The sequence below is a fragment of the Plasmodium yoelii genome (genome assembly GCF_900002385.2).
Source record: "Plasmodium yoelii strain 17X genome assembly, chromosome: 3".
NCBI lineage: Eukaryota > Apicomplexa > Aconoidasida > Haemosporida > Plasmodiidae > Plasmodium > Plasmodium yoelii.
In genome coordinates, this window is record NC_036175.2 from 93,399 (window position 1) to 116,077 (window position 22,679).

Sequence of the window (22,679 nt, forward strand, 5' to 3'; positions counted from 1 at the left end):
TATACAATTAATAATTAACTTTTATTATTAATACAAGTTAGGTTCTGTAGTGTAGTGGTTAGCACTGCAGACTCTGACTCTGCAAACCTGGGTTCGAATCCCAGCAGGACCTTTTTTCTTAAATTTTAAAAATCCCAGCAGGACCTTTTTTCTTAAATTTTAAATATTGTTTTTCCTCCCTATATTAATATATAGAAAAAAAAACGTGTGATAAATAAATAGCTATATACACCATCTTATAATAAAAAATAACCTATTTCATATATCGAAAAATTATATAGCCAAATAAATAGCATATTAGTCCAATCTTAATATTTTTTTTTTTTTTTTTTTTTTCATTTCGAGCATATACTAAGAATATTCAATGTTTTCCATTTCTTATAGGTATGTATAATATGTACATTTTTTATTTTTCTCAAATGGACAATATTTTAATGTCAAATAATGCAAGTAATAATTCATATATGTTGTAAATTTGCGTGTAAAAAATAAAAACAAAAATTAAGTGAAATAAATATAAATAATATGAAAATGATAATAATGCCACATTACCTTTGCATAAATTAAAAATGATTCATACAAAAGCTATGAGAAAATACGCTCCAATATAGAAAAAAAAAAATTATGTTTAAATATTTTTTTATAAGTTATTAATTAATTGGCATATTTTATTTTTTAAGTAGTATATAAAAAGAATTTTCTCTCATTAATTTGCCTACATTTTTGATAGTTCTATTATTATATGTGTATATATGTTTATTTTCATTTCTATATCCAATTCAATGATTTATACATTATGTAGGATAAAATAAGCAAAAGCTTCAAAATAAAAATATCTTAAAATATGTTATCGAGCATTTATTTTAAAAATGTACTTTTTTAATTCTACTAAAAACATGTGTGTATAAGGAATTGTATATTCATTTTGAAAAATAGCCAAAAAAAAAATATATATATATATATATACATATGTAGCTAACTGGCGAAATCGTAAAGAGAAAACTACAAATTAAAACTAAAACCTAATTTAACGCAAAAGCTTAAATGCTTTATTCACTAATTTTGATAAAAAAAAATTATTATATTGTTTATATTCTAAAGGAATTACTAATAATATAGTATATTCGCTAAAAAAAAAAAAAAAAAAAACGAAGATATATCAATAAATAGAACTAGCACACATGAAACTCTTAATATTTCCTTCATTCGTCCCATATTTTAATACTTAATCGTATTATTACGGCTTGTAGATTATGCTAAAAAAAAGCACACACACACACATATATACAATTTCGATAAGAAATACGTATAAAATATAGACCTATTCAATAAATGAATTTTTACCTTAATGTATTTGAAGAAATAGAAAATATACTAGAAAAATGTAATCATGATACCTACTTAAAAATATGTAAAACCATAGAATATATTAAAAAAAACTACAAAGGTGAAATCGACGAGCTAGCGATACCCAATAAAAAGTTTTCAAAAAAAAAAAAAAATAATAACGTCAATGATATTAACAACCTGAACAGCAAGGTAAATAACATCACCATTGAAAATGACAATCATAATAAAATGAAAAAAGGAAAGAAAGGGGGGAAAATGGAATGTGTTAACAGTATAAGAAATTACTTCAAAGTAGTGAAACATGAATTAAGCCATTTAAATGGGTCAGATACAATTGCAAATACAGCTATCGGTGACAATAATAATAATAAAACGGTATCCCCAATAAATATTTTTTTCCTTTATGGAAATTTTAACATTATAATAATTATTTATTATATACTATATAAATTAAAGCTTTTTAATGATAACCTATTTATAAATGATAACAACAGAACTAGTTACGCTAGCAATAATAATAATAATAATAACGTAAATATTATTAATAATAGCAATAATCCCGATTTTTCCATTTTTAATAACAAAAATATATCCCATATAATTTGCTTACAATTAAAAGATAATTTTTTAGACAATATTAATGATATATTAAAAGATTTATTAACAACTCCGAAATCAAATTCTTTTAAAATTTTTATTTTTGAAGCTTTTCATTTTTTACCTGTACAGTTCAGAAAAATATTTATAAATAAAGCTATTAAAAGTAAAAATTTAATATTTATTCACAGCAATAGTTATTTAAATGATTCTTTTATAAGTAATTGTTTGTATATTAGAATTCCTAAGCCCAATCGAGATTTATTTAATAGCCACATTTTAAGTGTTATGCAAAAAAAATATAAAATTGATTTTTACACAAATAAGACAAAAAATAATAATATTCCAAATGAAAATATTCAAGATTTAAAACAATATACCGAAAATGCTATAAATAGCTGTAATTATGATCTTCCACTAATATTGGTAATAATTTATTTAATACAACTTAATAATTTTCCTGATATAAATAAAATTATTAAATTAATTATAAATTCAAATATTAAAAAATTAATAAATACTATACATAAATGTATTATGAACACACATTCGTTTATATCAGTCAGAAATATTTTATATTCAATTCTTTTAACCTATAATTTTGACATACATAATTTTTTAAATATTTTTTGTAACCAATTAATTTCATTTCATAAATATAATGATAATTATAAAAAAGAATTATATTCTTTATTTTCTGAATATTCGTATTATTGTGCAATACATGACAATCATATTTGTACATTAGAAAATTTAGTTTTGAAAATTATTATAATCGAGAAAAAATATGTCGATACGACACACAATCATTGTGTTGCTATCACTGATGAAACGGAACCAATTAATACTAGCCATAATTCTGGAACTATTTAAATTTTGTACAAAATCCGAGATCTTTCAAACAAACACACGTGCATTATTCTCTTAAACTAAAGGGATACACGTATCTATGCATATATATATGTTCATGTTTTATGTGTATGTTTTATTTGCTATATATACTATTCAATTTACACACACACATTTCATTATCTATCTTTTTTTTTTTTTTTCAAACTCATATCATATTATCTTTATGCCCTATTTTTATTTTACCACTTTTGATTATCCATATTTTATGTAAATAATAAAACGCTAATTATATTTTAAAAAGACATTATTTTTATCAAATTGTTGGCAATCGAAAAATGAAAAAAAATCAAAAATTTGAAATAATAAAATAATCCAAATTTGAGAAATAATTCAAGTTTGAAAAATAAATACAAATTTTTTAATTAATTATTTTTACACATGAATTTTTAAATACTACAAAAAAAATACGAAATAAAAAATTAAAAAAATATGTAATAATAAAATGTTTGTTAAACAAATAAATTGATGCGGCAAAACTTGGAAATTTAACGAACAAAAAAGTTTAGCCACTCTTCTTCTTCTATCATAGAAGAAAATTATTTAAAAATATAATGTTTATGCATCCTTCTCTTTTATTAAAACTAAAACTCTGTCGTGTTACGATACATGCATATACTTGTGTACATATCTGTAACGCATTCATTCGTTCTCGTAAGCTATTCGGATCTTTTTCTTTTCTATAAATAAAAAAATTACGAAAAAATGACGAAAAATGACGAAAAATGACGAAAAATGACGAAAAAATTACGAAAAAATAAATGACAAAATAGATGAACATAATGGATGAACAAAACAACCACGATTTCAAAACATTTTAACTACATTGCTAGCAAATAAACCCATTTTCCATTAATATATTTTGCTATTTCTTACTGTTGCTTCCGTTATTCCTTTTTTTTGCTCTTTTCGAAAAATTGTTATCTACATCTTCTGTTTCATCTCCATCCGATATTTGCCCCTCTTCTTGCAGCTTTTTTATATACTCATTATCGACATATTCTTTTACATATTTTTTTTTTTTTTTTTTCCCTTTTTTCATAATTTTTTTTTCCTCCTCCTCACCATCATCATCCTCACCATCATCATCCTCCTCATCATCATCATCATCCTCACCATCATCATCCTCATCATCATAATCATCCTCTTCATCATCATCATCTTCATCATCATCATCTTCATCATCATCTTCATCTTCATCTTCATCCTCCTCTTCATCATCTTCATCTTCATCCTCCTCTTCATCATCATCCTCCTCTTCATCATCATCATCTTCATTTTCATCCTCCTCATCTTCCTCTTCAACTTCCTCCATCTCTTCGCCAAGCTGTTTCTTCTTTTTCTTCCCCATAGTATTCACTTCAATTTCAGAAAATATTTTAGTCAATTCTGATTCCTTATTTTTTACTTTTTTTTTTGGAGTTAAAAATTTATAGAGATTACCATAAACACCTGTATTTAAACGATTTATTAGTTCCGCTTCGACATTATTTAAAATATTAGCAGCTTTTAATGCTTTATTTTCTCTTATTTTGTCTCTTCGTTCTGTTTTCTTTTTTATTGGATTTAATTTTAATTGTTTTTGCAAAACAAGTTTTCTACTTCTTTTTAAGATCTCTTTAATTCTTATATATCTTTTCATGCATTTTTTTATTTGCTTAATATTATGTGTATGTTTCATTTCTTTGTAAATAATATTAAAAGATTCTTTTTTATTTAAATTAAGTAAAACCTTACTCCATAATTCACTAGGCAAATGTGCTCTTTCTGGGCATTTTAAATATAAATATATTTCACCTTTATCTAATATAACAGTACCATATACACTATTACTTAATGGGCAATTTACTTTTGTACATAATCCTGTAACATTATAATCATTTAAACAAAACATTTGTTTTTCTGTTTTTTTTTTAAAAGAGCATTTTCCTTGCCCTAATATTTCCCAAGTTACTGAATCGTTATACATTTTTTAAATTAAAAAAGTAAAATAATTTTTTTTTTTTTTTTTTTATGATATATAAATTTTTAATTCCTCATAAAACAACATGTTCAATCGTATTTATTCGTTTAGTTACTCTCTACATATATATCACATAAAAATATGACTTATTCAAAATTATGTAAATTATATATTTTCTAATTTTGTCTTTGCATTATTTCCTTATATTTCTTTTCTTCCTTATGATTGTACATATGTAATATATTATATATTCAGGAGATATTTACAAATTTGTAGAATATATAAATAAAAAAAAAAAAGCAATTTAAAATAAATGATGCCTTTATATCATCATAAAAAAAATGCCTTTTACAACATAACCATTTCATTCAGCTTTTTTTGAAAAATGCTGTTTTATTTTTATTATTATATTTTTAATTTTCTTTATTTTGTCAATTACTCCTTTTTTTTTAACTATTCCTTTTTTGTTAACTATTCCTTTTTTTTTTGCCAAAATAATAAAAAAAATCTACAAAATTTACCTTTTTGTTAATTATTATAATTTAATATTATATATTTACGCATTTATTTACGCATTTGTTTATGCATATATTTTTATATGCATTAAAAATATAGGATGGGAAAGAATTACGACATACCATATATTGTGGCATTTCTCAAATTAAATGAAAAAAAAATATAATTATAAATTTAAAAAATACATAAAATTGTATCCTCATTTTACTTACAATATATATATCCTTATCTTTAATCTATTACATCTTCATTTCATATTTTATTACAAAAAAGAAAAATAATTATACCCTCCTTTTTTTCAATTTAGTATTTCCTATAAATATTACCAAAACTTAACTAGCCAAATTTAAGAAAAAAAAAAAAAAAAAAAAAAAAAAAAATAACACATTTTATTACCAAAATATTACTAAATATATCGTCTATATCTATATATATCATATGTTATACATATTTATATTATATATGTATTTTTTTTTTTTTTTTTTTTTTCTTTCTTTCTTTCACTAACCCTATGTTTATTGAATTATTATTTTTAAAAACATTTCAATGCTTTATTATATCTGTTTTTTTTTTTTTTAATAAAAATAAAACTTTAGACTAAAATTATTTTTCACTAAAGTTGCAAAATATATACAAACCAAAAATTAAATTAGCTATATAGGAATGTATATATAGTCAAAAACACAAAAATAAAATAATAAATTTAATAATAATTTTTTAAAAATAAAAAATGTCATATATTATTTACAATGCTATAAATGAAACTTAATTATAACTGTATTCTATACTTTTCGTAAATCTACAATATATATATATATATCCATATTTCTAGTTTATTTATTTGATTGCTAATTGGATTTACACATACATGCCCTAACTTTATTCCTAAACTTGCTTATGCTCATAATTACTATCACATAAATCTATGGTTTTTAATTTTTTTAATAATTCATTTTTATAATATTCTGTTTTTTTTCGTTTAATTTGATATATTTTCTTTTTACCATCATCATCATCTTCTTCTTCTTCTTCTTCCTCTTCAATATACAATTGCTCAGATACCATTAATTCATTATTATATTCCTTTTTGTCATTTATATTCTGTAAAAAATGAAAAATAAATAACACAATATATTGAGTAAATACACAACTTACAATTGTAAAACTTTCGAAAAAATTTCGAACAAATTTCGCAAATTTGTCTATTTTATCTTGACATACCCTCATTGAATTTTCTTCTCTTATTTCAAAATCGTCAAATTTGGGATTATTTCTTAAAATTCGCACAAAGCCCTGATCATCCCCGCATATGATAGTCTTAAAAAAAAAAAAAAAATAAAAAAAAAAATAAAAAAAATAAAAAATGTTAAAGTGCTAGTGCTAAAATATGTGGTGTTTTTTTTTTGATTACTGTCATGTTGTTGTTAGAGGCGAGCACCTCTACAGAATTCCCACACACATTTTCAGAAATATAACTTAAAAATTCGCCATCATTCAATGAAAAAAATAAAAGAGCTCCAAAATCAAGTTTCTCTTTATTTATATTTATTTTCAATTTGTTATTTTTAATATTCTTATATAAAACATTATTTTCATTATCTTTTAATTCCTTATATATTCCATTTTCTTCAAGTTTATTATTTTTAACATGACCACAATCATTATATTTAAACAAATTTTCATATTTTTTTATTTTTTCAAAAGCATTTGAACTATACAAACATAATATTTCAGCCATTAAACTGTGGTTGCATAAATCTGGGTCTCTTAAACCTGTATATAAAATTAGTTTATTCATTTTTCACAAATTTATTACATCTTATAAAAATAAATAACTCTATATAAAAAAACCTTTTCATATATATCTTATTCTATATTAATTAAATTTAAAAATTACCTGGCACATATATGGAATACATCTTTCTTAACATAAACGAGTCAAGATCCCAAAACTCTATCAAGTCATTTGATATTGTAAAAAACTTTTTACTTATCTGCAGAAAAAATGTTTACGCATGTTGGTTATTCCACCTGTTTTCATCTTTTTTTCCCACTTTTTTTTCCACTTTTTTTCATCTTTTTTTTCCACTTTTTTCCATCTTTTTTTTCCACTTTTTTCCGCCTCACTTCGTTGTTGTAGACTTTCCCGTTTATCGGCGATGGGTGCTGAAGATTCAAAAGAGACAAAATATGTGACAATCTTTTTTTTCAATTTTTTAAAATAAACCCAATCAAATATATAAAGACACAATAATCAGTAACTTGAAATTTTATTCATATTTGTTCTTACATCATAGAATACAAAAGCAGTAGGTTGAAATGCATATGTGTTTTTCACTTTTTGTCGGGTCTTTTTCAATAAATCATATATTCGTAATGACGAACCTTCTTGCTTTATCTTAAAAAAGGTAAAACCACATCAATATATATGTATATGTATATATATATAATGCTTACCAAACTTTACGTACAACATATATTAGTCAATTTATTTTACCAAAAGTTTTGAAACAAGAAGTTCAAGGAATTGCATTTCCCTCCTAGGCAAAATGGATATAGTGGTATCCACCTATTTTTCAAAAAAAAAAATAAAAAAATAAAAATACAAAAAAATACTGTCTTGACACCTGACATATAACCTTAAATCGTTTTGTCATTTTTTTCCATTTTTTTCCAATTTTTCCATTTTTTCCATTTTACCAATCTCTCTCCATTTTCTATGTCAAATAAAGCTAAGGGGATTGTGCTATTTATCGGTTGCTTAAACATGGCAACCAGTCCATCAGAAACCCTAAAAATGATAAAAATGAAAACTCTTCGATAGTGGCAATATCAAGTTGGGTTTTATTTTTTTAAAAAAACACTTAACATTTTTTTACCTTATTTCTTGAAATTCCTCTGCAATTTCAAACACTTTCTCATATGTTTTCATATCCCAAAAAGTGTACGAATTAGTATTTAAGTTTGCTGCTCCTATTCTCCCATTTGTTTCTATTTTCAAAAAAAAAAAAAAAAAAAAATAATAATAAAAAAAATAAAATATATATATAGTAGCAAACAAATTGAATTAACCAAAATTTATATTATATAATTTATCTGTTCCATTTTTATGCACATTTTTTAAACCCTTTACCACAAAACTCGAAAAATGCAGGATGACTCAGTATCACTTTTTCTATCAAAAAAAAATCGGAAAAAAACAAAATAAATTAATTAATTTTTGTATAATTCCCAATTTTGTACATGAAAATAATACCAAATAATGTTCCAAGTTCCGATGAATTTGTCTTTCCAACTTTTAAATCCTACAGAAAAATTCATTTACATTTTTTCATTTTTTTCATTTTTTTTCATTTTTTTTCATTTTTTTCATTTTTTTCATTTTTTTCATTTTTTTTTCATTTTTTCCATTTTCACATCTTACGTTATAATTTATTATTTTGCATTGCAAATGAGCAGGAAAGGAAGCATAAGCAACTATCAAAGTATTATTGTATGTATTATAAACTATTGTATGTACTACTGAAAATGTATTCGGATTTATTTCACATAAAAATAATCCGCTAATTATATCATAAGCTCTTGATATTCCTGAAATTAGCAAAACAACAATAACATCTTTTGCTAAAATTATTTCTTTAATTTTCGTTCTTTCATTATTTAATTGATTAAATGGTAGATTCTCATATATATCAATTATTTTTATAGTTTTATAATTTGAACATATATTTTTTTGTATTATTTTGCTTTTATTTATTTTAGATGATAAACTTTTAGGGATGTTGTTCCCATACTTTTTCCGCTCTCTCATATATTCCAACATTTTAAAAAAAAAAAAAAAAAAAAAAAAAAAAACACACACACACACGTCTACAACCCTTAAATAATTTATTCCTTTTTTTTATAACTTAAAAATCGAATAAATATTTTTTAAAAAAGCGATTCATCTTATCACGAGGGTCCGAAATGTGTAGATATGTTAGAGCGGAAATATACCATAAACAATTTAAATCTCTATAACAAACATGTAGAAACTATCTATAACAAAAATGTAGAAAATATAGCTAAACAAACATGTAGAAAATATAGCTAAACAAAAACAACTATAAAATATAGCTAAACAAATTTATAATAATATATATACAAATGAAAAATTATCATGAAAAATTATCGAATAAAAAATAATAAAATATGATACAGATAAATAAATTTATAGACATTTTTTTAACAAAATTCATACATTATTTATAATTAACAAATAAACAAACCAATAACTCAAATAACCTCTCTAATAAATATCACAACATAAAAGATAATAGAGAAAATAAAAACACACCTATTTAAAATATAACAATAAAATAGTAACAAAATACATCATTTTTTTTTAATTCGATCTATTAATAAAAATTTATTTTATCCTTTATATGCATACAAAATTTAGTACATAAATAAATATATTTATAAAATTAATAAGTATTTTTTTTTTTTTTTTTTTTTTTTTTTTGGTTATTGAAATATCAAGACAAAGAATATATACTCATGTTTATTTTTATTTAAGTTATTATATTTTTACAATTAATTAATAAAATAGATATTATTATTCTTTATTTGTTTTATTCCCTTTTATTTAAGATACTCTCAAAATCATATAAATTAAAAAAAAATTCTCATACCCCCTTATTTATGTGTATGTACCTTTAAAAAATACGCTACAATTAAACTTTGCTAAACTTTTGAAATGTAGAATCAAAAATATTTTATACCCAAAAAATGGCAAAAATGATGACAAAAAAATGACAAAAATGATGACCAAATGATGGCCAAAAATAATCTTGGCTGTTTTGAGATTAACTATTAATTTTTATAAAATTGTTTATTATCGCTGTATTTTTTTTTTTTTTTATTTTATTTTATTTTATTTTTTTTTTTTTTTTTTCACATGGCTATCCAGATTGTAGTGTGTAAACAAATGGAAACTGCAATTATAATCAAACATATATTAAATACGAAAAACAAAATGAAGTTATAAATAAATACGAAAAACAAAATGAAGATATAAATAAATACGAAAAACAAAATGAAGTCATAAGTTAATAAGAAAAACAAAATGAATAAAATGCTCTTGGCTATAATATGCTATATCAAAAGTATAATAATATGGAGTAGTATATATATAAATGTTTATCCAGCTAATTGTAAATTTATTTATTATTTTAATAAAAAAAATATTAAGGGTAAAGATTATGCCTTAAAACAAAATATTGTAAAAAATATATCTTTTATAAGAAATTGTAATAATACAAGTTATATACAATTATGTAAAAATAGCTACCCAAATAAAAAAAATAACTTTTCTAATTTTATCCTCTTCAAAAATGTAACTTTGGAAAATGGCGTTCAGAAATCACCCAAAGTTTGGGCCCGAAAAAAAAAAAATGTCCCAAATGAAGAAAACCTAAAAAATGTTCCAAGTGAAGAAAAAAAAACTGAAACATTTTTAATAATAGACGGATCCTCTCTTTTATTTAAAAACTATTTTGGTATGCCTTTTCTAAAAAATGAAAATGATGTTAATTTAAGTACTATCTATGGATTTACACAATCTTTAAATAAAATATATAAATTATTTTCTCCATCTTATATTGCTATTGTATTTGATTCTAAAACGTCAAATAAAGAAAAGAGAGAAATATATGCTCAATATAAAACTATAAGAAAAAAAAATCCCGAAGAATTATATGAACAGCTAAAACTTGTTAGTGAATTTTGTGATGTTATAGGAATAAAAACTATTATTTCTGAAAATGTTGAAAGTGATAATTATATTGCATCTCTTGTAGATCAAATTTATAATACGATTTCTACAAATAACGAATTGGAATCTAGACATTATGAAAATGGGCTAGTTTCATTAAATAATGACCAAATAAAAGAAAATCATTTTAGAATTGTTATTATTTCTAGTGATAAAGATTTACTACAATTATTAGAATACAATGATAATGCTCATAATAATATTGACATATCTGTATGTCAACCAAATCGAAAATATAGAATAATAAATGCACACACATTTATTCAAGAACATAATATTTATCCAAATCAATATAGTGATTATTTAATTTTAGCTGGTGATAAAACTGATGGAATATCTGGTATACCAAATATTGGTGATAAAACTAGTAAATATTTATTAAAAGAATATTATAGTATTGATAATATTTTAAAAAATATTCAAAATTTACCACCTAAATTACAAACTATATTTATTAACAATATAGAAAATATTAACATGTTCAGAAAACTTATTAAACTCAAATGCGAAACTAATCAATCTATAAATTTAAGTGAATACAAACAAGTTAATATCAAAAATTTCGAATTATTTCAAAATATTGTAGATAAATATTCTCTTCATAAGTTGCTCAAAAAAACCGTTATATTAAATAATCCCATGTAGGACCTATTTAAAAATACATCCACATATACTATCCCGTATATTTATTCAATACATTTTTTATTCGCATTTGAAAATATCTATTTTTTTTCTGTACGTACATATTTTTTTTTCCCTTTTTATTTTAATATTCGAATAAATAAGCAAAAATGTCTGACCACGTAATATACACATATGTCTATATCCATTTTTTTCGATAAATTAATTGTAAATATTTACACATATTATTTATAATATTTTGGCTTGTCTTTTTCGCTTATTATACGTATAATTCCCCCATAAAAATTAAAATAAAAATTAAAATAAAAATTAAAATAATGTATAAATTTTAAAAGCAATATCACGCATATATATATACACATACACATATACATATATATATACATATACATATGTATATGCGTACCTTGGCGCAATGTAAATTCCCAGCATGGTGTGCATACTATATCTTGGTTTTTATTTGTAAAAACAGTATCCAATTTTTTTCTCAGTTTTAATAATTTTATTTAACTTTTTGAATATTTTTTTTATGACTTGTTCATAAATTTTTCATTAAATTATGCACACCAATATAATGTGTGCATTTGTTTTTGCATTGTCAAAAAGAAGAAGAGAAAAGAAAAAGGAAAAGAAAAATATACAAAGTTTACACCCTTTTATGCCCATTGAATCATAAAATGTCTACACAAGAAGACGAAGTGAGATTACTTATTCAAAATCTGCAAAAATGTAATAATACAAATGAATGTATAAATTTCGATTTGGCTAGTACAATTCAAGAATTTTTAAATTCGCTAGATAAAAATTCATTCGAAGATATTGATAAAACAATAAGAGAAAATGAAAAAGATAAAGATTTAATGAACAGTTTTACATCTGCAGCTATATTTCTTGAAAATTGTGTAAAAATTTTAGGTCTCAAAATTGAGCATTTACACAATTTAGCTCATAATACATTATATAATATATATAAAGAGAATAAAAATAACAATTCAAATAAAAAACAATTATTAATAATTGATGAAGAATATTTATATATTAATGAAATCAAAAATTTAAAAAATACAATCACTGAAAATGATATTATAGAAGAAGATTTATTAATTAAAACAATTCCACTTCCAACATTTTTATTTACAGATCATATAAAAGTCAAAAATAAAATAGATAATCATAAAAATATAATAAAAAATGATGAAAAAGACAATTCTTTATTAAATAAAAAAAAAAATTTAAATAAATCTGATATAGAAAATATTCCTTATATTGATACTTTGGAAAATGAATCTATTACATCTATTCAAAAGAACGTTATGGATCTAAATTCAGAATATAGTTATCAAAATATGGATAATATGGATAATATGAATAGTATGGAAAATAAACAAACACTAGAAATTAGTTCAGTTAACTCATTAAATTTTGACAAACTATTTTTAGAAAATGATGGAATCATTTTATTAGATATTAATGATTATAATATATTTATAAATGATGAATATGATTTTACTTTGCAAAATAAAAATAGTACAATTTTATTTGAAAAATATGAATTTTTTTCAAGGAATAGTATTTATTTATCAAATAATTTAAGCGAATATATATATGAACAAAATACTATTCAACATACATATAAAATAAATAATATTTATGATATTACATCTTTAAGATTATGTACAGATACACTTTTATTTAAAACAGATTTTTATTCATATGACCTTGCATTAGATGTTATTAAAAATAAAAATTATTTAATTAATAAATTTGAAAGACAAAAAAATAAATTATATATTCTTGATGAAACTACTCATAAAAATCATAAATATAATACCATTTATAAACAAAATGCTAATTATTGTGATTATTGTGGTTCGATAATAGAACCAAATGAATCCAACAATCATTGCATCTATTGTAATAATAACAACGAAAAAAATGGATTCTATAAAAAACTTCCAGGATATTATAATTTAAGTTGTTATAACATCACAGAAACTCAAGATTTTCTCACATATATGCAACCAAATAAAATAATAGACATTATTATGCAAAACGAAATAAATGATACTAATTTAGATGCAAATAGTACAACAAATAAACTTGATCAAAATATAATAGATCCTATTTTTCATGAAAATAATGATTCTTCTGATAAATCAGATGATCAAAAATTACCGAACGATCCAAAATTAACAAACGATCAAAAATTATTTAAACAAATAAAAATACCACCTTTATATATCCAAAAATTAGGACTAAATATAGACTACTATTATTTAGAACCACTATTATATAATTTAATAAAAAGCTTAAAAAAAGAAAAAAATGTAGATCGTTTTTTTTCTATAAATTTTTATGACCATAATGAAAATTATGACACAGAAATATTAAAAGATGATGATTATCAAGAAATAAAAGATGAACAAAATAAAACAATACAAGAAACATTAACTATGGGTACATTTATTAATATTAAATCCATAGATAACCATGTTAAGAACCTCCCTACATCTATTCTTAAAAAAACGGATTCTAACACTTCCTTGGCCTTTTCCTTTGAAGACAAAATACAGGACAGGTTAAGACCCCACGTCTGCCCACGTCACCTACCTCTACATCTGCCCACGTCTACATCTGCCTATATACCCCTTTTTTGCCTACATCTACACCCCTTTTTTGCCCACACAAACCTTGCCACTTCATTTCCAAATTTGCAGAGTAAATAAATGGAGAAATTTCCTCGAAAAAAAACTGGATATACTAAAAAGGCAACCACCATATAATGTAGAATATTATAAAAAAAAAATTCTCAAATATATGATAAGCAATGGTGATAATATATATTTTCCAGATCTCGTAAATGACAATGAAAAATATAAAATATATAGAAACTTCTTAACTACACTAATGTTAATAAATACAAACAAATTAGATATCACAGAAATAGAACAAAATAATTCTAACAATATTACTAATTATAAAATTAACGTAAAAAATATGAATGTTAATGAATATATTAATTTTCCCAATTCTTTTGATAATATAAAATTTACTATAAATGACAAAAAAAGAAAAATAACTCAAAATTTTGATAATAAAAACGACTCTCTGTATTTGCAAAAGAAGCATCACATTTAACTTAGATGCGGAATGTTAATAATGCCAAAAAAAACGTCACATTAATTTAGATGCGGAATGACAAAAAAACGTCACATTTAACTTAGATGCTGATGACAAAAAAACGTCACATTAATTTAGATGCGGAATGACAATAATGGCGATTCCCAATTCTTATTTTCAATTATTTTTTGATAAATCTCTGAATTATAGTTATCAAATATAGAACAAAAAAAAAGCAAGTAAAAAAAGGCAAGTAAAAAAAGGCAAGTAAAAAAAGGCAAGTAAAAAAAATATGTAACATAATTATTATCATAATTATATTAATGAAATAAAAAAAAAAACATTCCCAACTAGGGACGGTAAGAGGAACATATATTCCTAAAATATAAAATGCACAAATAACAAAAAAAGGTAAAAATAAATAATGGAACTACGAAATTTGAAAATCAAAACAAATAAAATAAATCCAAGAATCTGCAATCATGTTTTGATCAACAAAATTTTACCATCTCTATTCGATAGAGTCTCTCTAAAAAAAAATATGAATTAAAAAACCCTCAACTTTTTTTTTTTTTTTTTTTTTTTCTTTTTTTTCTAAAAAATAGACAATCACAACACATGTAATAAATAAGTGTGTGTTTATTTTGTAGATCCATAATTTCTATAATTGAAAAAAAGATAAAATAATTTTTTTCAAAAATTTAAAAATATGAAAATAACTAAACTGAGAATATATATAATTATTATTTAATATGTAATCGAAATTTAAACATTTTTGATTATATTCTGAAATAAAAAAAAAATTATTTTGTAAATAGCAAAGACTAGAATTATTAATAAACCCAAATTTATGATAAGGTTTTATATTTTTTTTTCCAAAAATTTCATTTATTTTTATATTTTCAAAATTTATAATTTTATAGAAAAAAGAAATTATATTCCTTAATATCCAACTGAAGTCATTAATAAGTTTTTTAAATAAAATTCGGAAAATTCGGAAAATTCCAATAACATTACATGCATTATGTTCATCTGTTGATAACTTAAAATATATTTCTAAAATTAATTCTAAAGGTTCTAAATTATTATTCTCTAAAAACAAAGCTTTATGATATAAAAGCTCATGATTATTTTCATCTGATGATTTGGTTAAAAGCTGAAGTTCTTTTATTTTACTTTTAATTGTAAAATTATCACCATATTTATATTTTTTAATTAAATTAATTGTTGCTTTTTGATATCCATAAAATGATGAATATATATCATAATATTGTTTGCATATATCACAATTATCAGAAAAATTTTGTATTTTATTAAATATTTTAGATGAATACTTCTTTTTATAATCATATATTTCTTTTACATCATTATCATAAAGTAACATATAATATCTATAAAATTCTGAATCATATAAATTTTTTATATTTTTATTTTTTTTTCCACTTTTATAAAAATAATATTCATAATTTATTTTTTTATTTTTTAAATTACTTATTTCTTTTTCTTTTTCTTCAAAAAGCTTAATTTGATAATAAGACATTGGTTTATAATAACAATGTAAAAATTCACTTAATTTTAAATATTCCATTATTTCTTTTTTTATTTTTTTTATTTTTTCGATTTTTTTAAAAATTTTTTTCTCATTTTTCACTTCTTTTAATATTATATCATCATATTTTTCAAATAATTCAATAGGTTTATATGATTCTATATTTTCCTTTAAAATATTTGGATATTTATCAATTTTAGATGTGTTTATATTTTTATTATTTATTACACTTTTATATTCTTTACGATTATTTATTAATTCTTTTCTTAAATTTTGACACATACGACTATTTTCTAAACTACCATTTGCAATACTACAATATTTTAGCAAAAATTTTATAATCTTCTGTTCATTATTTTTTATAAATTCATATTTAACATCCTTTTCTTTCTTATATATTTTTTTTATAACATGGCTAAAATAGTTTTCTTCATCTTCAACCTTTCCAACCGTTTCAGCATTTTCAGAATTTACAACACTGGCTTTGTAGTCTCTTAAAATGTTCTCTATTTTGTTATATTTTTCTAAAAAGGTTTTTATTGTATTTTTTTTCAATCCCCATAATATAGATGCATTTACGTTATTCGAATGATCTCCTAATTCTGATAAAATTATAGATAATAATAATGCACCTGTATAATCTTTAAATTTATAATTTCTTTTTAGCAATTTCAGTAAAACATGTACACGTTCATTAAACATTCCAATAAAATGTAATGGCTTCAATGTTATTTCACATCTGTCATCAAAACTTTTATATTTTGAATCTATTCCTTTTAATATTAATATATTTTTATTATATAAAGAAATTATATTACCATTTTGTGCAGATTTAGAATAATATTTATATGAAGTTTTTAAATTTTTTGTTACATTATTAGGATCATAATCTTTTAATATTATTCCTATATCACTTCCTGAATAATAATGCCCAATTAACATTTGTGAAATATTGTCTCCTTTATCAGCTGCTTTTTTTAAATATTCACCAGCTAATTTTATATCTTTTTCTATTCCAAATCCAAATTTATATATATTATATTTTGCTAATAAATTTTCGATATTTTCTTCATTATTTTTTGCTGCTTTATAAAAATATTTTTCAGCACTTTTCATTAAATTATTAATTTTTTCACTAAGTTCATTCATATATTCATTTATCATATTTTCTTCTGAACTACTGATTCCATTTTCTCCTCTTACATTTAAAATCTCATTTTTTACATCTACCACTACTTGCGGTTCAGAAGGTGGTCTATTCGTCGGGTTCACACTTGGCCCAGTTCCTGCATTTGATACACTTCCCACACTTGGCCCAGTTCCTGCATTTGGCACACTTCCCACACTTGGCACACTTCCTACATCTGGCACACTTCCTACATCTGGCACGTTCCCTACCGTTCGAGAGCTAAATGCTGAACCACCCACATTGCTTGACTCGCCATTAGTCATATTATTTGGAGTTGAACCCGTTTCGGTATTAGAACCCGGTGCAGAACCCACAAAATTTCCTACGCCAGCACTTATGTTAGGGTAAACAATATATTCTCCCTCCTTTTCAAACTTGTCATTATCCTTACCTTTATTCATTCCATTTTTATCATCATCATCTTTTCTTTCTTTTTTTTTTTCTTCCATTTTTTTTTCAATTCTTATTTGCTTAATTAATTCTTTTTTGTCCATAGATTTTGCAATTTCTTCTTTTTTAGATAACCTTTTGTATTCATCTAAAAATACATATCCAGATGAAAGTGCAGATGCACTGTCACCCTGATCTGCTGCCATTTTCCAAAAATCAAGAGCTTTCATTTCATCTCTTTCAATTCCAATATTTTCATTTCCAAAATAATAAATTTCACCTAATGCTGCTAAAGCATATGTATTTCTATTATCTGCTAATTTTGAAAAATATTCAAATAAATTTCTATTTTCTTCACCATCATTTATTAATATATGTTTATGATTTTCATGAATGTATTCTTGATATATTCCACTTTCAATACCATTAGAATATCTTAAGGAATCTACAACTTCTCCTAATACATTTCGTAATAAATAATTACATGACATTAAAAAAGGAGATATATTATTTTTTATATAACTATGTTTATAATCTTTTTTATCATATATATAATCAAAATATTCTCTTAAATATATATTATTATTATATTCATTTTTATATTTTATACGAAGCATATTATTAGTATATGCTAATTTACTAAATGTATCATCTTTGGTTGATCCTAATGAATAAGATATTATTTTGGATTTTATATTATCTATTTTATTTGGTATAATTCTATTTTTATCTGATAAAAATTCATTAATTTTTATTTTTTTATCATTATTATTTTTATAATAAATATAAAAAAAATTATTTATTATATTATCATTTTCTAAAATATTATTGCTTATATCACTAGATATTGAAGCCATAGAATTATTAACAAACGCTGGGAAATTTATATGATATAAAATTCCACTTAAAAAATTGCATAAACCATCACTACCTTGCATTATTAGTTTTATTGCATATTCGATGTTTCTTGGAAATCCATATGGAAATTTTAACTTTCCATTATTATCATTTATTCCTATCAAATATAAAAACCCTAAAACACAAATTGATTCATTTTTTAATTTATCTATATATTCATTTTTTAGTAATTTTAGTTGGTCATGTATTAGATCTTTTGTTAATTTAGCAACTGGGGTTTTATTATTTAATTCGATTCCTTCGTATATATCACCATTTTCATAATTCCCGCCATTTCCATAATTCCCACCATTTCCATAATTCCCACCATTATACTTTTTCTGTCCTTTTCCGCTTCCCTTTTCTTTCATATCATATATATCACCACCAAATAAAAAAATATCATTTGCAATTTTATTTATATCATGCATATTATTTACATTAAATAAAGGTCCTTTCCATTTATCATTTTGTTTATTAAAATGGTTATTATTCTTTACGCTTTTTTTTAAAAAAATATTTTTATAATCTTTACTACAAATTAATTTATTATCATAAAAATTTTGTCCCTTATAATTTATTATTACTTTAAGATAGTCATGTATTTCTTTAAAATTCTTTTTTTTTTTCATATTTATATTGTTCAATATATAAAATATATCTTTTATCGGATTAAAAATTAATGGAATCTGTTTATTTGGGTTCTTTTTATTTATTATAAAACCGTCTCTAAGCTCATATAAATTTCTATAGTCATTTATTTCATCCTTTTCTTTATCAATATCAAAATTAAATAATTTATTTAAGTTTTTTAAAAAAAAATCACCTTCACCATATTCGTTATTGTCATCATATTTTATGCCATCATATTTTTTGTCATCTATTTTGTCCGCTGTCTCTTTTTTATAACTCTCATTTATTTCGTTCCCTTTCAAATATTCTTTTTTTTTACTAGCCAAATTGGAAGACTCACTATTATTTTTATTTACTTTAGAATCTATCTTATTTTTTTTTAATTCCTCATTTTTTGTCTTCTCCTTTTGCAATTCTTGATAGTACACTGCATGCACATCATTTATAATATCTATGAACAATTTGGAAATATTTGAAAATAATAATTCGATTTCCGCATTAACATAATCTAAAATAACATCCTCCTCAATTTCTTTATATTTATACAAAATTAAACTCTTGTTAGATTTTCCGATTTTTTTATAAATATCAAAATTTTTATCAAAAATTATATTTTTCCATATTAATAATTTTATAATTTTCATATATTTATTCGATAAATTCTTGTCTAAGTTTAAAAAATATGAATATATAAATCCACTGAATTTTTCACTATTATACATATAATGTGGATAATTTCTTTTCGAACTATTTATAATATACATATATTTATTATATTTTTCTAAAATGTCTAAAAATGAAATCTTATTTAAATTAATATAAAATATGAACTGTTCAGAATTCGAGCCATTTAATATAAAATTATAAAAATATTTATAGCTATATATTTTTTTTTTATGACTGTTCATATTTTTTTTATCAATATAAAATACAAAATCGTTTTTATTAAAACCCTCATTTATTTTTATAAAACTATGCCATTTAAATATTGAGAAAATTAAATGTTTTTTAAAAACTAGCTCATCAATTTCTCCATTTTTCCTATTATACATTTTTATCAAAATATTATTATTTTTTATTATATTTATTAATGACCACAATTGGTCATATATATCTTTACTTATTTTTGTATGTAGAGAATATTCTTCTAAAATATTATAAAAGTCATATTTTTTTCGGTTTACATTTCTTAGTATTAAAGTATCGATAATGTTATCATATTTTCCAATTTCATTTTGAAAATATTCCATATAGTTTTTATATTTATAAGATATGCTTTTCTTATCTTTGTCACTTATTTTATTATCTTCGGAATTTGCATACCCAGAGACTATTTCTTCAGTTTTGGCTAGTTTCACTTTTTTATAATTCCTATTTTTTTTTTTCTCATCATTTTTATTCCCCTTTTCAACATCCCCCCAAAACTCGCTTCTTTTTTCATTCGTTATATATTCACATTTTATAGATATCAGAAAAAGTAAAATTATTAAAGCAACACAAAAAACATTTTTAATCATATTTTCTTTCCTTAAAAAAAAAAAAAAATGTTAAAATAAGGGGAAAAGACAAATCATATGTATAAAATATAAAATATCAAAACAAACAAGTCTAGTGATAAATCTATCACGAGCTTGAAAAAGACCATAAAACGGGTTATAATCACAAAATTGTTTTTATTCTTCTCAAAAATCAAAAAAAGAAAAATTAATAATCATAAAAAAAACAAATCCAAGTACTTTGTTAAACATGCATATAAACAAATGAAATTCCTTAAATTTGTCTATTCCCTTTAGTCTTTTTTTCGTTTTTTTTTTCGTTATTTTTTCGTTATTTTTTCGTTATTTTTTCGTTATTTTTTCGTTATTTTTTCGCTATTTTTTCGCTATTTTTTCGTTATATTTTATAAATTCATTTCTTATGGATACATAAGATCATATCGGCATTCTTTAATATATATATAAAAAGCAAATTTGATATAAACTTATTTACATATATATATAATCCAAGAACTTTCAAAATATTTCATTTCCCAGTTGACTCTTTTATATACAAAAAAATATAATGTACTACAAAAATTAACACATAATATATGTACAGGCATGTAAATGTTATAAAAAAAATAAAAAAAAATAAAAAAATTAAGGAAAGCATAAAAAATAAAAAAATAAAAAAATATATATTTCTCTTTATTCGTTAATTATTCCTCCTTTCAATTTTATTTAAAATATTGTTTACTAAAAAAAAGAAAATGTTAAGGATAAATTATTAAAATAAAACATTTTTAATTTATAAAATTTGTATTTTATATGCATATATACATATTATACATTTTTTATTTGTATATCTCACATAAGCATTACTACATTAGCGTATATATAAATATTTGAACTTATAAATTGGAGATTGTATTTTATATTTGATAGATATTTGGAAAAAATATAATATCTATACACAATAACTATTATATATATGCACAATGTATAAAAATATTAAGTACATATTTATATATTTGAATAAAATATATAATATTTTACCTCGCATTATTTATTTAATTATTTTTGTAACTAAAAAAAAAAAAAAAAATTATTTTTATTTTTTCACATTTTTTATAATAAGTCTGAATAAATATATATTTATTTTACTCCTTAAAAAAAATGCATACACACTACAAATTTTAAAACGCAACTTATTTGTCAGAAAAAAAATGTGGATATAAAATGTGGATATAAAATGTGGATATATAATGTGGATATATAATGTGTATATATAATGTACATAATTAAGACAATTTTTAACAAAATTGTACTATAAGTATGTACTATAAATATAAATAGCAACCCTTTTCGTTTTCTTTTGGTAAAATATTACTATGTGATTATTTTATTTAATAATTTCCCCGTTCCTTTATCACCTTTCATATCTACTATTTATTTCAATTTTTTCACAAAAATGAAAAATAAAAAATAATAAGCTATCCCAATTTTCATATAATACAGTTTTTTTCTCATATATTTGAGTAAAACACAATCTTATATCAGTTTTAAATTTGTTATCATATTATTTACCTCCGATAAAAAACCAATATAAAACATTTTACCTATTTAAAATA

General features: G+C 21.8%; 6 protein-coding genes and 1 non-coding gene across 7 annotated transcripts; 4 read left to right on the plus strand and 3 right to left on the minus strand.

Annotated features, from left to right (window-relative positions):
• Nucleotides 1–40: 40 nt before the first annotated feature.
• Nucleotides 41–112, plus strand: PY17X_0301900. The gene has a single exon. It is a non-coding gene; the product is annotated as a tRNA-Gln (tRNA).
• A 1,220-nt stretch (nt 113–1,332) lies between these two features.
• On the plus strand, nt 1,333–2,820 carry PY17X_0302000 (conserved Plasmodium protein, unknown function; the record flags this gene model as incomplete). The annotated part of the gene is made up of 1 exon (XM_022958030.1): nt 1,333–2,820. One exon carries the CDS (start codon nt 1,333–1,335, stop codon nt 2,818–2,820), a length of 1,488 nt encoding a protein of 495 aa, XP_022811426.1.
• Nucleotides 2,821–3,498: 678 nt separating this feature from the next.
• Nucleotides 3,499–4,825, minus strand: PY17X_0302100 (protein MAK16, putative; the record flags this gene model as incomplete). The annotated part of the gene is made up of 2 exons (XM_022958031.1): nt 3,499–3,536; nt 3,733–4,825. 2 exons carry the CDS (start codon nt 4,823–4,825, stop codon nt 3,499–3,501), a joined length of 1,131 nt encoding a protein of 376 aa, XP_022811427.1.
• Nucleotides 4,826–6,220: 1,395 nt separating this feature from the next.
• Nucleotides 6,221–9,158, minus strand: PY17X_0302200 (conserved Plasmodium protein, unknown function; the record flags this gene model as incomplete). The annotated part of the gene is made up of 12 exons (XM_022958032.1): nt 6,221–6,436; nt 6,557–6,652; nt 6,747–7,108; nt 7,233–7,329; nt 7,463–7,501; nt 7,626–7,733; nt 7,833–7,904; nt 8,036–8,126; nt 8,215–8,326; nt 8,469–8,510; nt 8,592–8,640; nt 8,760–9,158. 12 exons carry the CDS (start codon nt 9,156–9,158, stop codon nt 6,221–6,223), a joined length of 1,683 nt encoding a protein of 560 aa, XP_022811428.1.
• A 1,284-nt stretch (nt 9,159–10,442) lies between these two features.
• PY17X_0302300 (5'-3' exonuclease) lies at nt 10,443–11,795 on the plus strand (the record flags this gene model as incomplete). The annotated part of the gene is made up of 1 exon (XM_724385.1): nt 10,443–11,795. The coding sequence occupies one exon, from the start codon at nt 10,443–10,445 to the stop codon at nt 11,793–11,795; it is 1,353 nt and encodes a 450-aa protein (XP_729478.1).
• A 674-nt stretch (nt 11,796–12,469) lies between these two features.
• PY17X_0302400 (condensin-2 complex subunit H2, putative) lies at nt 12,470–14,930 on the plus strand (the record flags this gene model as incomplete). The annotated part of the gene is made up of 2 exons (XM_724386.2): nt 12,470–14,370; nt 14,510–14,930. The coding sequence occupies 2 exons, from the start codon at nt 12,470–12,472 to the stop codon at nt 14,928–14,930; spliced, it is 2,322 nt and encodes a 773-aa protein (XP_729479.2).
• Nucleotides 14,931–15,573: 643 nt separating this feature from the next.
• Nucleotides 15,574–21,087, minus strand: PY17X_0302500 (Sel1 repeat-containing protein, putative; the record flags this gene model as incomplete). The annotated part of the gene is made up of 1 exon (XM_726173.2): nt 15,574–21,087. The coding sequence occupies one exon, from the start codon at nt 21,085–21,087 to the stop codon at nt 15,574–15,576; it is 5,514 nt and encodes a 1,837-aa protein (XP_731266.2).
• Nucleotides 21,088–22,679: the final 1,592 nt, after the last annotated feature.